Consider the following 15,927-nt stretch of genomic DNA (forward strand, 5'->3'; position numbering starts at 1 on the left):
AAAGAAAACCGTTTTTCACAGTAGCAACAAACAACCCCCCCCCCCAAAGAAACCATGTTGAAACCATAAAGAAGAAAAACTAGTTTCAATTAAACTCCTATGCGGATGCTTAATCTGTTATAATCATTTGTATGGGTCTCTAAAGCACCAGGTATGTAAAATAACTTCTAAAGTTTTTCCCCCCTTTCCTCTTAATTGTTTTTATATCAATTTCAGTTTTGAGCCCATTTTTTTTTCTATGATTTGGGTGAAAATGAAAGAATAAAAATGTCTTGGTTTGCAGATATGGTAATAATACAATTTTGAGCAAAAAAATGTGTTAAAACAATGAAAATTTTGAAAAAAATGACTTTTTATGTAACATAAAAGTCAGTTTAATTAGACTATAACAGAGAGCAAAATAGTACAAGATAAATAGTGGAGGAATAGTGGCTTTTAAAAAAATGCATCAGTGCAAGTCAAGTAGTACAGTAATTTCAGAAAAACATTCGTTAAACCCCTCTAAATCTGTACTCATGTATTTTCACCAGGAGTACTTCTTCAGAACCATGGACAGCGATTACAAAACGACAATTTAACCATCCATCCATCCATTTTCCTGACCGCTTTGTCCCTTTCGGGGTCGCGGGGGTGCCGGAGCCTATCCCGGTTACTGAAGGGCGAAGGCGGGGTACAAAACAGACGCATGCACGGGGAGAACATGCAAACTCCACACAGAAAGGTCCCAGCCGGGATTCGAACCGGGGCCTTCTCGCTGTGAGGCAAGAGCGCTAACCACTGCGCCACCGTGCAGCCCCGACAATTTAACCATATAGGTTAAAAGACAAAAAGTGCAATACATTCACTTAGAATGCAAAGTGTTGACTTACAGTTCTTTGATAATAAAAGTAATTATATTATATTTTATTATAAAATAAAAAATGTGTTAAGACTTTATACTCTGACACAGAAACGTGGAAGGACAGATAACTGATAGTGACTTAAAGCAGCCATAAGAGTTGCTTTTCAATGTCGTTTTATTTCAGCACTGTGATTCAAAATCCTAAAACTTGAAGTATAACTTGCTAATTCCATTTTTGTTTTTACTATGTCAAAAAGGCATTGTCTTATATTTATTTGGTTGTATTATACAACACAGGAATTTGAATCAGTCTTGTAACGTTTTAGCATGTTATTATTCTTTAATTTAGGTTTAAAAAATATCATATCTGTACCTTTGTTATGCATTGAACTCTTAGCACATAAAAATTGTCGTTTCTTAATGGTAGATAAAAATAAGTCAAACGCGCTGTTGTGTGAACAAATAAATGCAGGCTTTTGTCAGATTGTACAAGAACCAGCAAACATCACAAAAGGTTTTGGAACATTTTAGCTCCAGAAGAAACATGTGAAATATTTAAAAACTGATTTTAAAAAAATAACCACAGTATAGGCTAATCTGCAAAACAATACAGACAACAAGCCAAATCAATGCAACAAACTATGTTGTTCGAGCAATGTTCCTCCAGGATAAAAAAAAAAAAGCTACCATCTAAGAATCGTGACAAAATAAATAGGCACACTGTGTGTTAAAACATCAACGTTGAGAAGACATGTCAGCACCAAACAAACAGCGATGCATGGCAAGACTGCCTCAAACCTTAAAAAACTAACATTGATCCATTAATACTCAAAAAACCTTCAACTGGATTTGATCCAAAAACAGATAAATTATTAACTGTAAACTGATAAACTCAGTTTTTGGAAGAAATTAATTTCCAAAGAAAAAAGAAAACTTTTTGCCTTGAAACAAAGTCCTTACCTCATCTGAAGTTTTCCTCCTATCAGGAAGCACAAGTGTGTTTGCGTGACTTCCAGGAACTATGGTAGATCCAACACTCATTCTGGGTCCCACTAACATGTAGCGTTTGTCTCCAGATCTGTACTGGATGCTGTGACACAGTGTTCCATCATAATTGGGCTCTGGCAGATATTTGGAAGTATAGTCTGTGGACTTGGAGCACTGCATTGCAATCAGCACGATGATGCTGATGAGAAACAGCAGGGAAACGGAGCCCAAAGTGATGATGAGGTAGAAAGTCACGTGACTGTCTTCATCCTCCGCTGCTGGACTTTGAACATCAGAAGCTGCAAAAGCCTCTTTGGGCTCCACAAGTTTGACAATGACAGTAGCTGTTGCTGAGAGGGAAACGTTGCCATTGTCTTTGACCAGGATGAGCAGTTTGTGTTCAGCCTCGTCTGTCTCTGTGAACGAGCGGAGAGTTCGGATCTGTCCTGTATAGCGGTCCAAAGCAAAGAGACTGTGGTCAGTCACTTGCTGCAGTGAGAACAGCAGCCAGCCGTTATATCCTATATCAGCGTCATAGGCTCGCACTTTAGTCACCAAGTGTCCTGCGTTCACGTTGCGGGGAATCTCCTCCACCCCTTCAGCAGAACCGTTGGAGCTGACTGGATACAGGATGACTGGAGCGTTGTCGTTCTGATCCAGAATGAACACGTTCACTGTCACGTTGCTGCTCAGAGGAGGACTTCCAGAGTCTGTGGCAACAACGTGGAACTGGAACGTTTTCACACTTTCAAAGTCAAAACTTTTCAGAGCAGAAATTTCTCCTGTTTCTGTTTGGATGTTGAGAAAAGATGTCAAGTCTTTATGGCCTCCCTCACCTCTGATTAAATGATAGGAAACAGCTGCGTTCTCATTTAAGTCTTTGTCAACTGCACTCACCGAAAATATGGATTTTCCTGGAGAGTTGTTTTCAATCAAATATAGTTGTAAGGGATTGTTTGGAAACTCTGGGATGTTGTCATTAACATCCGATATTTCAATGTTTAATATTCTGGATGTAGAAAGAGGAGGTTCTCCACGGTCAGTAGCTGTGAAAGTAATATCATAATGTGATACTGTCTCTCTGTCAAGAGCCTTTTTTGTTACTAATGAAAACACATTTTCTTTAAAAGATGGTTTCAACTCAAACGGCACATTTTCTGTTAGACGACATATAATTTTGCCGTTCACGCCTGAATCGCTGTCTTTAACACTGATTAAAGCAACAACAGTCCCATGCTTGGAGTCCTCTGGGACCATGCTGGACAGAGATGTTACCATTATTTCTGGCTCATTATCGTTAACATCTTGTACTTTTATTATCACTCTACAGTCAGTGGTCATAGGGGGCTGGCCTTTGTCAGAAGCTTGAACATCTAACTTGTAAACATCAGCGGTCTCATAGTCAATCTGTCCTTTAACCCGGATTTCACCTGTGTTTCTGTCTATAGCAAATAATACAACTGAATTCATGTCACCCCCAAAAGCATACTCCACATCTCCATTCGGTCCTTCATCTGGATCAGTTGCTTGCACTTTTAAAATAATTTTATCTAAAGGAGCATTTTCTTGTAATGTAACAGAGTAGGTGTCTTTGGAAAACACTGGTCTGTTATCATTATTATCAAGAACTTTGACTGTAAGATTTAAAAAAGCTGATTTTGATGGTGTACCTCCATCCACAGCAGTTAGGATCAAACTGTGGTTTTCTTTTTTTTCTCTATCCAGCTGTTTCTGCAACACCAGAAAGGGGATTTTATCATCCCCACTCTCTCGGATTGCCAAATTAAAATGATCATTTTGGCTGAGTTTGTATCGCTGAACAGAATTTACTCCCACGTCTGGATCACGGGCCCCTGGTAGCTGAAAGCGGGCTCCAGGTGCTGTCGATTCTGCAATTTCTATGAGCTTTTGTTTTTCAGAAAAACTCGGCGCATGGTCGTTAGCGTCTAATATTTCCACTGTGACATAATGGATTTCAAGGGGATTTTCCACAACAATCTTTAGATCAACGAAACAGTCAGTATTTGTGTCACAGAGCTTCTCGCGGTCGATAATCTCATGAATGTATAAAAGGCCGTCGATCGGATTCACCTCAAACAGTCCGTCCTGAGCTTCGGAAACAATACGGCACCGCCGGTTCTTCAATGCGCTCACATCGAGTCCCAGATCCTTGGCAACATTTCCGACCAAAGCTCCCTTTTTAACCTCCTCTGGAATCGAATACTTTAACTGAGCAAGAATCCGCTCCCCGCAACAAAACAGGAGCGTGAAGAGCAGGATATGCGACGCAGACATCATTCCGCTGTCTGGTTCTTTGTTTCAAAATGTAAAAAGCGTCCTTGAAAACGTTGGAAAAAATGAAAGAAGAGAAAGAAAAAAAGATATACCCCGTGATTTTATAGTCCTGTTTCACGTAAAAATCAAATGAAGGAAGATCCACGCAAAAACGAGCAAGTGTCATCCGAAATGACCACCGCCTTTGTGTTCGGACCGAAAGCACACCCCTACAGGGAAATTCTCGCCTCTCAATGAGGATGAAATACTTCTCCATAGTAACACTGACATCTACTGGACAAATTCAAACTCACATCTAATTTAAAGAAGCGGTAAGAATGCTGATTATTGTGTCATAAATATTCCAAAAAATATACAACAGTCACCGACAAATCCGTAGATTAAAAAAAAAGAAAGAAAGATGAATAATGGCTTTTGAAACTATAATAGTGCAACTCAAGGAACAGATAATCAATCTATCTATACATTCACAAAGACAGTCGAAGACAATTGTAAACCTCAACACAAACATTCATCTGCGCCCGTCTCTTTTCACGGGTAAGTGTTTCTTCAGGACCATGGACAGCGAATAAAAAAACCGACAATTTAACTGGGCTTAAAGTGAAAAAAGTGCAACCTACCAACATATCATCTTTGTGATTAAACTAAAATAATAACTTTGCAAACAAAGACTTAATACAGGCTCAGGAAATGGGGCATATAACAACCCAATTGACCCTTAGAGCGTTCCCCAACCTTTTTGGGGCAACAGACAGGGAATAATACAACAAGTAGAACATCAAACTCTGGTGATGTCCTCTGCCAAATAATGTTATAAAAATTATATGACAGGCTTTGTGTGTGGTAATCACCTGTTACTTTAAATCCATATTTTAAGAATAATGTCTGGTTTTTAAAGCTGTGTCTGACTGTTCAAATATCCCTGACATAAATTTCATTCATTTGCAAAGAAATGTTCTATCTACAAGTGTTCTCGTGTTGCACGCCACTGAAATACTTTTAGCACTCAAATGTAACCGAGGGAATCCTGGCGTCTTCAAAACCAAAAGATATTTTGGAGTAAAAGATCGTTCAGAAGTCATTTTGCTCTCTTGACTAAACAGATTCACGAACTGGTGGTTGGGCACACATTATAGGGCATGTAAAAGATTTACTTTTACATTAATAGTATTTCAGAACTTGAATATGTAAAACTAGCAACTTCAAAAATCCTATGATTTCCAATGGGGAACTAAATTTTGTCGATTTTATTAGATTTTATTAGTTATTCAAAAATTGTGTCAATTCTGTAACAATTTAGCACAGCTATTCTTTATTTTAGCTTTTAAGAATATCTCGAGTTTGTACAGTTACAATGCTTTGAACTCCCGACACCCAAAAACACATATTATATCTTTCAAAGATTTTTTTAAAAAATAACAATAATAATAAAATGTGCTGCTGTGTAAATGGAGTAATCTCGCTTAAGAACTAATTAAAAATCACATAAACCATTACAGCATTTTTTTTTTTCATTCTAGAAAAAAAAGCATTCTGAACGATTTGAAACTAATTATGGAGAAACCTATCACATCTGCAAGCCATCAAAACCAAAAACCCAACACATGTATCATGCTATATTTTCTTTGGTGAAGCAATATACTTCTTGTAAGTCACCACTAAATTTGAAGGGACATGGGCTTTCAAAAACGCAACTTTAATATTATATATATATATATATATATATATATATATATATATATCAGTATACCCAAAATATCAATACACTGAAAGGTAGGCTACGGATAAAGTTCGTCTTTGGTCAGAAAAGAAGAAGAAGCAGAGAATTGATAGAACTATAGCAGATTCAACTCTACACATAGGAAGCAAAACGTTCGACTGGATTTGACCCTAAACAATGCTAATGGCAAAACAACTTCCAAGAGAGAAAAGCTTGAACAAACCAGGCACTCTCAGTTAATATTCAATAAATTTCAGGACCAAGGACAGCACAGTTAAGGACAAGAACAACAACAAAAAAAGAAACAGGAAACATTGCGCTCAGCTGATATAAAGCATGCCTACCTCATCTGAAGTTTTCCTCCTGTCAGGAAGCACAAGTGTGTTTGCGTGACTTCCAGGAACTATGGTAGATCCAACACTCATTCTGGGTCCCACTAACATGTAGCGTTTGTCTCCAGATCTGTACTGGATGCTGTGACACAGTGTTCCATCATAATTGGGCTCTGGCAGATATTTGGAAGTATAGTCTGTGGACTTGGAGCACTGCATTGCAATCAGCACGATGATGCTGATGAGAAACAGCAGGGAAACGGAGCCCAAAGTGATGATGAGGTAGAAAGTCACGTGACTGTCTTCATCCTCCGCTGCTGTACTTTGAACATCAGAAGCTGCAAAAGCCTCTTTGGGCTCCACAAGTTTGACAATGACAGTAGCTGTTGCTGAGAGGGAAACGTTGCCATTGTCTTTGACCAGGATGAGCAGTTTGTGTTCAGCCTCGTCTGTCTCTGTGAACGAGCGGAGAGTTCGGATCTGTCCTGTATAGCGGTCCAAAGCAAAGAGACTGTGGTCAGTCACTTGCTGCAGTGAGAACAGCAGCCAGCCGTTATATCCTATATCAGCGTCATAGGCTCGCACTTTAGTCACCAAGTGTCCTGCGTTCACGTTGCGGGGAATCTCCTCCACCCCTTCAGCAGAACCGTTGGAGCTGACTGGATACAGGATGACTGGAGCGTTGTCGTTCTGATCCAGAATGAACACGTTCACTGTCACGTTGCTGCTCAGAGGAGGACTTCCAGAATCTGTGGCAACAACGTGGAACTGGAACGTTTTCACACTTTCAAAGTCAAAACTTTTCAGAGCTGAAATTTCTCCTGTTTCAGAGTTAATGTTTAGGAAAGACGTGATGTGATTTTGATTGCGTTCTCTCACTAAATGATACGAAATGATTGAATTTTCATCAATATCTTTATCCGTCGCGCTCACACAGAATATGGACTTTCCTGCATCATTATTTTCTGAAAGATAAAAGAATAATGGATCGTGGGAGAACAGAGGAATGTTATCATTTACATCTTTTAAACTAATCCTTAGAGTCGCAGAAGCTGACAATGAAGGTTCCCCACGATCCGAGGCTAAAATTGTTATTTCATAATTGGACACTTCTTCTCGATCTAAGAATGTCTTAGATACAACTGAATATATGTTTTCTTTGTAAGATGGCTTCAATTCAAACGGCACATTTGATGCTATCCTTACAATGATTTTTCCATTATCTCCTGCGTCTTTATCGCGCACGCTGATGAGGGAAATCATTGTGCCAGGTTTGGAGTCCTCAGACACAACATTTGACAAGGAAGTTATATCAATTTCTGGAGGATTGTCATTCAAATCTTTTATTTTAATGATGACTCTACACTCACCGGTTAACGGGGGCGTTCCTTTATCCGAGGCTTCAATGTCAAGTTTGTACACGTCATTTTCCTCGTAGTCCACGGCGCTCTTTACTCGTATGTCTCCGGTTATGTTGTCCAGCTCAAAAATGTCGTGGACTTTTTTCTTTAGCGTTTTCCCCAGGCCGAATTCTATTTCCCCATTTGAACCTTCATCTGAATCCGCAGCAGTTACTTTCAAAATTAAAGAGCCGACTTGTAAGTTTTCCTCAATTTCGATTTCATAAACTTCCTGACTGAATACGGGACGGTTATCGTTGCTGTCAAGAACAATGACTGAGACGTTTAAAACTCCTGTTCGAGGAGGTTTCCCTCCATCAAGCGCTGTGACCAATAAGGTGTGCCGACTTTTTTTTTCTCTGTCTAATGCCTTCTTCAGCACCAAAAATGGTATTTTGTCATCATCATTTTGGCGAATATCAATGTCAAAATGATCATTTGGTGTTAAAGTGTAAGTGCGAATAGAGTTGATCCCCGCATCGGGATCACGAGCAGCATGCAGCTGGACTCGCCTCCCCGGTAATGTCTGCTCGAATATCTCCAATGTCTGCTCTTCTTCGGGAAACCGCGGAGAATGATCATTAATGTCTACAATTTCCACAACCACATAATGGATTTCTAAAGGGTTTTCCACTATGACCTTAAGCTCTATCAGGCACGCACCGCTTCCCTGACAAAGATCCTCCCTGTCAATCTTTTTAAGAACATAAAGATCCCCCGTTTCCTGGTTCACGCCGAATGCGGGGGTCTCGTGTTCCGAAACAACACGGAACCTTCGGTCGGATAAAGTCGAAAAATCAAGACCCAGATCTTTGGCAACATTTCCAACAACTGCTCCATCCGTCCCCTCTTCTGGCACCGAGTATCTGGTTTCCGCCAGAGCCTCTTTCCAGACAAAAAGCAGCAAAGCCAGGCCGACGCAGCGCCATCGCCCTCCTTGTATTTCAGTCTCCGCAACTGACCAACAACAAGCACTCCTCATTTTGTGAGATTTAGATCATCAAGTCAAAAAATAAATAAATAATGCCCTTGTTATTCCAAAACATCCGAATAGGTGGGAAGTCGAGGTGGAAATTGTCTGCGTTCGTCGAAGCTCGACAAACAAAAGGTTGTGAGGACGGAAGAGGAGCTCTGATTTGTCAGTATCCTACTGACACCGTGAGGTCGACTGCAGAACTCGGCTTTTTTAAAGACCGATTTCATTATTATGTGTACAATCATACAATGATAAGATACGCAGGATTACATCAAAATAAAAACCTCATTATTCAAGTGATAAATAAAATGGTATAAAAGCAAACCATCTGTTGAGAAAAAGGAGAAAAAAGGATGTATCTGTTGACACATATTAGAAGTTATTTTATGTTATGTTGCGAAAAGATCAGTCAATGAGCGTGAAGCCTTAATTGATTGACAGATCACCCGACTCCAGCTAAATAACGTTGCTGTTAAATAAATAAGCTAAAGCACAAACGTGCTGTATAAAGACGACTTTTAAAAATTATGATTTCAAAACCTTAGGTCTAGATAAAAATTGGAATTACAAAAACATATATATATATATATAATTATTATTGTGAGACATTAGTGCAGTAAATAAAAATGTATGAACACTTGCTAATACTGTGGCTGATTTACAGCGGGTTCAGGTATGTGTTAGAAATCCCACTTTAAAGAACATCAGGACTTCGAACAAAAGATCTTAACGTCCTTGCTGACAAACTATCTGATATAATTTGTCTCTACATCTGAACTAAGTTGTCTCAGACAATCTCACAACAGGATGCCAAAGATGTCGTTTGATGTTAATATTATTATTGAGGCATAGAAAAAAAAAAAAAAATCTTACTACACTAAATAGGAAATGAAGATGACTTATAAGAGAGGAAGTCAAAAACCAGTTAACGGAACGCAACTCATGTCTGAAGCAGATACTATCTCTGAAAAGAGCGCATGCAGTGACCTCTTTCAGAACCAAGGACAGCAACAAAAAGTATTCACCTTTAAACAAAATGTGCTTACCTCATCTGAAGTTTTCCTCCTATCTGGAAGCACAAGCGTGTTTGCGTGACTTCCAGGAACTATGGTAGATCCAACACTCATTCTGGGTCCCACTAACATGTAGCGTTTGTCTCCAGATCTGTACTGGATGCTGTGACACAGTGTTCCATCATAATTGGGCTCTGGCAGATATTTGGAAGTATAGTCTGTGGACTTGGAGCACTGCATTGCAATCAGCACGATGATGCTGATGAGAAACAGCAGGGAAACGGAGCCCAAAGTGATGATGAGGTAGAAAGTCACGTGACTGTCTTCATCCTCCGCTGCTGTACTTTGAACATCAGAAGCTGCAAAAGCCTCTTTGGGCTCCACAAGTTTGACAATGACAGTAGCTGTTGCTGAGAGGGAAACGTTGCCATTGTCTTTGACCAGGATGAGCAGTTTGTGTTCAGCCTCGTCTGTCTCTGTGAACGAGCGGAGAGTTCGGATCTGTCCTGTATAGCGGTCCAAAGCAAAGAGACTGTGGTCAGTCACTTGCTGCAGTGAGAACAGCAGCCAGCCGTTATATCCTATATCAGCGTCATAGGCTCGCACTTTAGTCACCAAGTGTCCTGCGTTCACGTTGCGGGGAATCTCCTCCACCCCTTCAGAAGAACCGTTGGAGCTGACTGGATACAGGATGACTGGAGCGTTGTCGTTCTGATCCAGAATGAACACGTTTACAGTCACGTTGCTGCTCAGAGGAGGACTTCCAGAATCCGTGGCAACAACGTGGAACTGGAACGTTTTCACACTTTCAAAGTCAAAGCTTTTCAGAGCAGAAATTTCTCCTGTTTCTGAGTTAATATTGAGAAAAGCAGCATTTAACATTTGACCTGCATCCTCTCGACCTATGTTATAAGTTACAGCTGCATTTTCATTTAAATCTTTATCTGAGGCAGAAACAGAACATATTGCGTTTCCAGGAATGTTGTTCTCTATCAAGTAAAGTTCAATGGGATTCTGTGCAAATTCTGGTTTATTGTCGTTTACATCAGCAACATCGATGCTTATAGTTTTGAAAGTGGACAAACTTGGCTGGCCACAGTCTGAAGCTGTAATCAGGATGTCATAATGTGACACTGACTCTCGATCTAAAGGTTGTTTCACGACTAAAGAGTACATGTTTTCCTGAAAGGATGGCTTTAAATCAAATGGCACACTATCATGAAGGCTACAAATCACTTTACCGTTTAAACCAGAATCCCTGTCTTTCACACTGATCAAAGAAACCACAGTTCCTGCTTTTGAGTCTTCCGACACCGATTTAGACAGGGATGTCACTTCTATTTCCGGCTGGTTGTCATTTCGGTCCAGCACTTTGATGATCACCCTGCAGTCAGCATTCATGGGAGGCTGTCCTCTGTCAGACGCGTGAACGTCTAATTTGTATACATCAGCTTTTTCAAAGTCAATTTCTCCTTTTACGCGAATTTCTCCAGTGTCTTTATCAAGGCTAAAAATATTGTATATTTGAGGATCGAGTTCCCCACCAAAGCTGTATTCAACCTCAGCATTTACACCTTCATCCAGATCAGATGCATTAACAGTGATCACACTGCTGCCTACCTTTATATTTTCATTAATAATTGCTGAGTATGTTTCTTTCGTAAATATAGGACTATTGTCGTTTGTATCAAGTACAGTTACTGTGACATTCAGAGTTCCGGATTTTGGAGGATTTCCTCCATCAACTGCTGTGAGGATCAGTTTGTGTTCCGCGTGTTTCTCTCTGTCGAGAGGCTTTTGCAACACGAGAAATGGTATTTTGTCCTCTTCTCCACGAACTTTGACATTAAAATATTCGTCTTGATTCAGTTTGTACATGCGCACTGTGTTAAGAGCAACATCCGGATCACGCGCAATTGGCATTTGGAAGCGTTTCCCTGCAGGACTCGATTCAAAAATCTCCAGCGTTTTTTCGCCGTCTTGGAAACTTGGTGAATTATCATTTACATCAATAATTTCAACAACAACATAATGGATTTCCATCGGGTTTTCTGCCACTATTTTCAGATTTATCAGACAGGGAGAAACGCTCTCGCAGATCTCCTCTCTGTCGATGTTTTTACGCACATAAAGGACGCCATTGTTCTCATTCACTTCAAACTGAGAGTCTCCACTCCCCGAAACAACACGGGCACGTCGATCTTTCAGGGAACTGATTTCCAGTCCGAGATCTCTAGCCACATTTCCCACAACAGATCCCACTTTAACCTCCTCTGGAACTGAATATTTGATCTGAGCCGAGCATTGTTCCGCGCAGGCGAGTAGCACAAAAAACCCGGAGACGACCCACCGGTGCAGAAATCCTCCTCTTTGTCCGTCCGCTTCCATCGTTTACAGTAAAATATGTGAGGACAAATCCATTCAGAGGTCCTTAGACAAAAAGGGAGCCTTTATATCACAAATAATATCATATGGGAGAAAAATGCATATATTCCGCCTTTTCCCTTGACCAGCTCTATCATATCCAAAGACAACTCGTTCTCTCACTCGATGAAAAATCACAGTGAGGGGCAGGGCCACCGTTAACACAACGGGCTTGGCTGATGTGATACTGACACCTCGTGGAATATACACATCATAATCTTATTTTTGAAGAAAACTCGACATATTTTAAATAATATTTTATGTAAATTCAAAGACGCATTACATTTTGTTTATATGCGTCCTTTTCTGGGTAAAAATCCATTGTCAACATCCATAAATTATATTAAACTTGATTTTCATTTCTTTTTAGGTAAAATTTCATGTGTAAAATCTTAATGTGTAAAATATTATGTTATTGAACTTGGCACTACTGTGGGTGAAGTGTCTTTGTCAAAAAAACATGGAAGGGGAAAATGTGCAAAAGAAAACTTCAAATAATATAAATAAAACTAGACATTCTTACTAAAAAATGAAATAAAACTTAATAAATACATTAAAAAGTGCACAGTATCACCCTTAAAAAAGAATCTAAAAAGCAAAAGAGAATACCCAGAGACAACGATTTCAGCACCGTGGAGAGGGAACATATCCGTGAACAGTGAAGAGCACGGCCGTATTTTGAAAATGTAAAAAAAAAGTACATTTATGAATATTTAGTAAAGAAAAAACATTATAATAGCAAAAACAATTATTTATGCTATTATATTGTCTTCATTCATGTATGAGAATTATGAATTTAAAGTTTAAGATATCTAATTGTATTTTGTTTTATCAATTTTTTTCCCCGTCATATCACCAGATGCAAAAAGATTATCTTCTTACCTCATCAGAAGTTTTCCTCCTATCAGGAAGTACAAGTGTGTTTGCGTGACTTCCAGGAACTATGGTAGATCCAACACTCATTCTGGGTCCCACTAACATGTAGCGTTTGTCTCCAGATCTGTACTGGATGCTGTGACACAGTGTTCCATCATAATTGGGCTCTGGCAGATATTTGGAAGTATAGTCTGTGGACTTGGAGCACTGCATTGCAATCAGCACGATGATGCTGATGAGAAACAGCAGGGAAACGGAGCCCAAAGTGATGATGAGGTAGAAAGTCACGTGACTGTCTTCATCCTCCGCTGCTGCACTTTGAACATCAGAAGCTGCAAAAGCCTCTTTGGGCTCCACAAGTTTGACAATGACAGTAGCTGTTGCTGAGAGGGAAACGTTGCCATTGTCTTTGACCAGGATGAGCAGTTTGTGTTCAGCCTCGTCTGTCTCTGTGAACGAGCGGAGAGTTCGGATCTGTCCTGTATAGCGGTCCAAAGCAAAGAGACTGTGGTCAGTCACTTGCTGCAGTGAGAACAGCAGCCAGCCGTTATATCCTATATCAGCGTCATAGGCTCGCACTTTAGTCACCAAGTGTCCTGCGTTCACGTTGCGGGGAATCTCCTCCACCCCTTCAGCAGAACCGTTGGAGCTGACTGGATACAGGATGACTGGAGCGTTGTCGTTCTGATCCAGAATGAACACGTTCACTGTCACGTTGCTGCTCAGAGGAGGACTTCCAGAATCTGTGGCAACAACGTGGAACTGGAAAGTTTTCACACTTTCAAAGTCAAAACTTTTCAGAGCTGAAATTTCTCCTGTTTCTGAGTTAATATTGAGGAAAGACGTCACATCAGCCTTTTGACTATCACTCCTACTAAGATGATATGTGATCGCGGCATTTTCACTTACATCATTATCGTCTGCCTTTACAGAAAATACCGAATTGCCAGGTTGGTTATTTTCCTCCAAATAAAATTCAAATGGATTTTGATTGAAAACTGGTTTGTTATCGTTTACATCTGACACTTGAATTCTGAAAGATTTCATTACTGACAGTTGAGGTTTGCCACAGTCTGATGCTATGATTGTGATATCATAATACGGCACATTTTCTCGGTCTAAACGCCCCTTTGTGACCAGAGAGTACATGTTTTCTTCAATGGAAGGTGTCAAATCAAAGGGAGCTTCCTCAGCAATCCTGCATATAACTTTTCCATTAATTCCTGAATCTCTGTCTTTGACTGTAATAAGTGAGATGACGGTCCCAGGTTTGGAGTCTTCTGGGATTGAGTTAGACAGAGATGTTATTTCAATTTCAGGTTTGTTGTCGTTTAAATCTTGAATTTTTATCACAACTCTGCTTTCCCCTGTCCAGGGTGGCTGACCTTTATCTGAAGCCTGCACATCTAATCTGTAAAGCTCTGTTTCCTCAAAGTCAACCTTCCCTTTGACCCGAATCTCACCTGTCGCCCCGTCTAAGCCAAATATTTCATGCACTTTTTTCCTCTGAGTTTTGCCAAATGTGTATTCAATGTCCCCGTTTGAGCCTTCATCTAAATCTGTTGCGTTTAATTTGATAACTAGAGATCCTAAAGCAGCATTTTCATTTAAGGAGACAGTATATACATCTTTGCTGAACACAGGTCGGTTGTCATTGACATCCAAAACAATAATAGTCAAATTAAGGATTCCAGATTTCGATGGGTTTCCGCCATCAAGAGCTGTTAATATTAAATCATGCTGTTTTTGTTTTTCCCTGTCTAATGGGTTTTTCAGCACTAAAAATGGTATTTTATCCTCTTCTGTATCTCTGACTTCAACATCAAAGTAACCATTCTGACTTAATTTATATTCTCGAACAGAATATGCGCCGAAATCAGGGTCTCTGGCTGCGTGGATTTGAAAGCGATTCCCCGGAGGAGTGTTCTCCGCTATCTCCAGCCGCTGCTCGCTCTCAGTAAAGGCGGGGGGGTGATCATTGACATCGGTTATTTCGACTCCAACATAATGAATTTCTAGCGGGTTTTCAACAACAATCTTCAGATTAATCGAACAAACCTTTGCGCCATCGCAGAGTTCTTCACGATCTATGTTTTGCTGCACAGATAACGCACCGTTGCGCTGGTTTAACTGGAACAGCTCGTAATTCGGCCCCGAAACGATTCGGATTTGTCTTTTTGTCAACGTGGCGACGTCGATTCCCAGATCCTTTGCAACGTTTCCCACAGAGAATCCCACCTGAACATGTTCTGGGACGGAATATCGTAAGTGGGCGGATATCTTTTCATTAAAATCCAGCAATAAAATCCCGACGAGCCACCAGCAAGTCACTCTGCGCCTTTGTCCTTTTTCGTCCATTGTGAAGCGAAAGAATCCCGTCTTTGTTTGCTGTAGTGCAACGATCCCACCGCTCATCAATCCACCGTTGTCAGAACCGTTCTGGATTCCCGAATAGAGGCGCGTCCGTGCGTAAAGTCAGTAATTCGTCTTTTGTGAAATGAAATCAGTGGAGTGTATTCCAGAGCACACTTCAATAGATTGCACACGGAGGAAATGGGGAGGGCCTATACATATAAATGCTGCACAATCATTGTCTAGACCACACTGACACCACGTGGAAACGAGGATATGAAAAATGATTTCTCTTTTTCAGTCTTAGTTTATTTTAAATCAGTCTGCAAATCAGTTGTTCCTCCTGCATCATAAATCAGTACTTCCGCTCTGTGACTGTCATTTCCTTAAGGTAGGTAATTAGAACATTTAACACTTCATTTAAATTTTACTAGAGATAACTCAACATACAAAGCATTTAAAATAATTGGACTTTAAACATGCTGAACACTATAAATGTTTAAAAAGTAGTGAATGTTGTGCATCCAGCTTTAAGGTTCTTTGTGGAATGACTTCACTTTAACAGAAATGATTAAAAGTTTTGTGAAAACATCTGAAAACAAAGTGTAAAACAGCTTATAAGCATTTTGCTGCATTATATGTCAAGCACATTAACATCAGCTCTCCATGTTTACAAGATAAAAAAGCTAAAGGGGTTATACCTCTATGACT

The 15,927-nt window shown here is 40.0% G+C and overlaps 3 protein-coding genes across 5 annotated transcripts in view; all 3 read right to left on the reverse strand.

Moving 5' to 3' along the window:
- The window catches only part of LOC112153550 (protocadherin alpha-C2), a 192,133-nt gene that overhangs the window by 172,375 nt on the left and 3,831 nt on the right, over nucleotides 1-15,927 (reverse strand). Inside the window, exon 1 of one of the 3 annotated variants that reach the window (XM_036213961.1) lies at nucleotides 12,871-15,580. The exons of 1 other annotated variant lie outside the window; for it this stretch is intronic. In XM_036213961.1, the coding sequence (XP_036069854.1) occupies nucleotides 12,871-15,279 (2,409 nt within the window). In that variant the 5' untranslated portion in view covers nucleotides 15,280-15,580. Of the gene's footprint in view, nucleotides 1-9,597; nucleotides 12,111-12,870; nucleotides 15,581-15,927 lie in introns of those variants that run through there. One more of the 3 variants, XM_036213977.1, reaches the window with a different exon arrangement.
- Nucleotides 1,351-4,490, reverse strand: LOC118599253 (protocadherin alpha-8-like). Its single transcript, XM_036213984.1, has one exon. The coding sequence runs from the start codon at nucleotides 4,124-4,126 to the stop codon at nucleotides 1,751-1,753; it is 2,376 nt and encodes a 791-aa protein (XP_036069877.1). The 5' UTR covers nucleotides 4,127-4,490; the 3' UTR covers nucleotides 1,351-1,750.
- On the reverse strand, nucleotides 5,985-8,787 carry LOC118599252 (protocadherin alpha-8-like). Its single transcript, XM_036213983.1, has one exon. It carries the CDS (start codon nucleotides 8,555-8,557, stop codon nucleotides 6,164-6,166), a length of 2,394 nt encoding a protein of 797 aa, XP_036069876.1. The 5' UTR covers nucleotides 8,558-8,787; the 3' UTR covers nucleotides 5,985-6,163.

Source organism: Oryzias melastigma, linkage group LG10 (genome assembly GCF_002922805.2).
Source record: "Oryzias melastigma strain HK-1 linkage group LG10, ASM292280v2, whole genome shotgun sequence".
Lineage (NCBI taxonomy): Eukaryota > Metazoa > Chordata > Actinopteri > Beloniformes > Adrianichthyidae > Oryzias > Oryzias melastigma.

Coding starts and splice junctions, on each gene's coding strand:
- LOC118599253 (XM_036213984.1), bottom strand. CDS start 4,126: ATGATGTCTGCGTCGCATATCCTGCTCTTCACGCTCCTGTTTTGTTGC.
- LOC118599252 (XM_036213983.1), bottom strand. CDS start 8,557: ATGAGGAGTGCTTGTTGTTGGTCAGTTGCGGAGACTGAAATACAAGGA.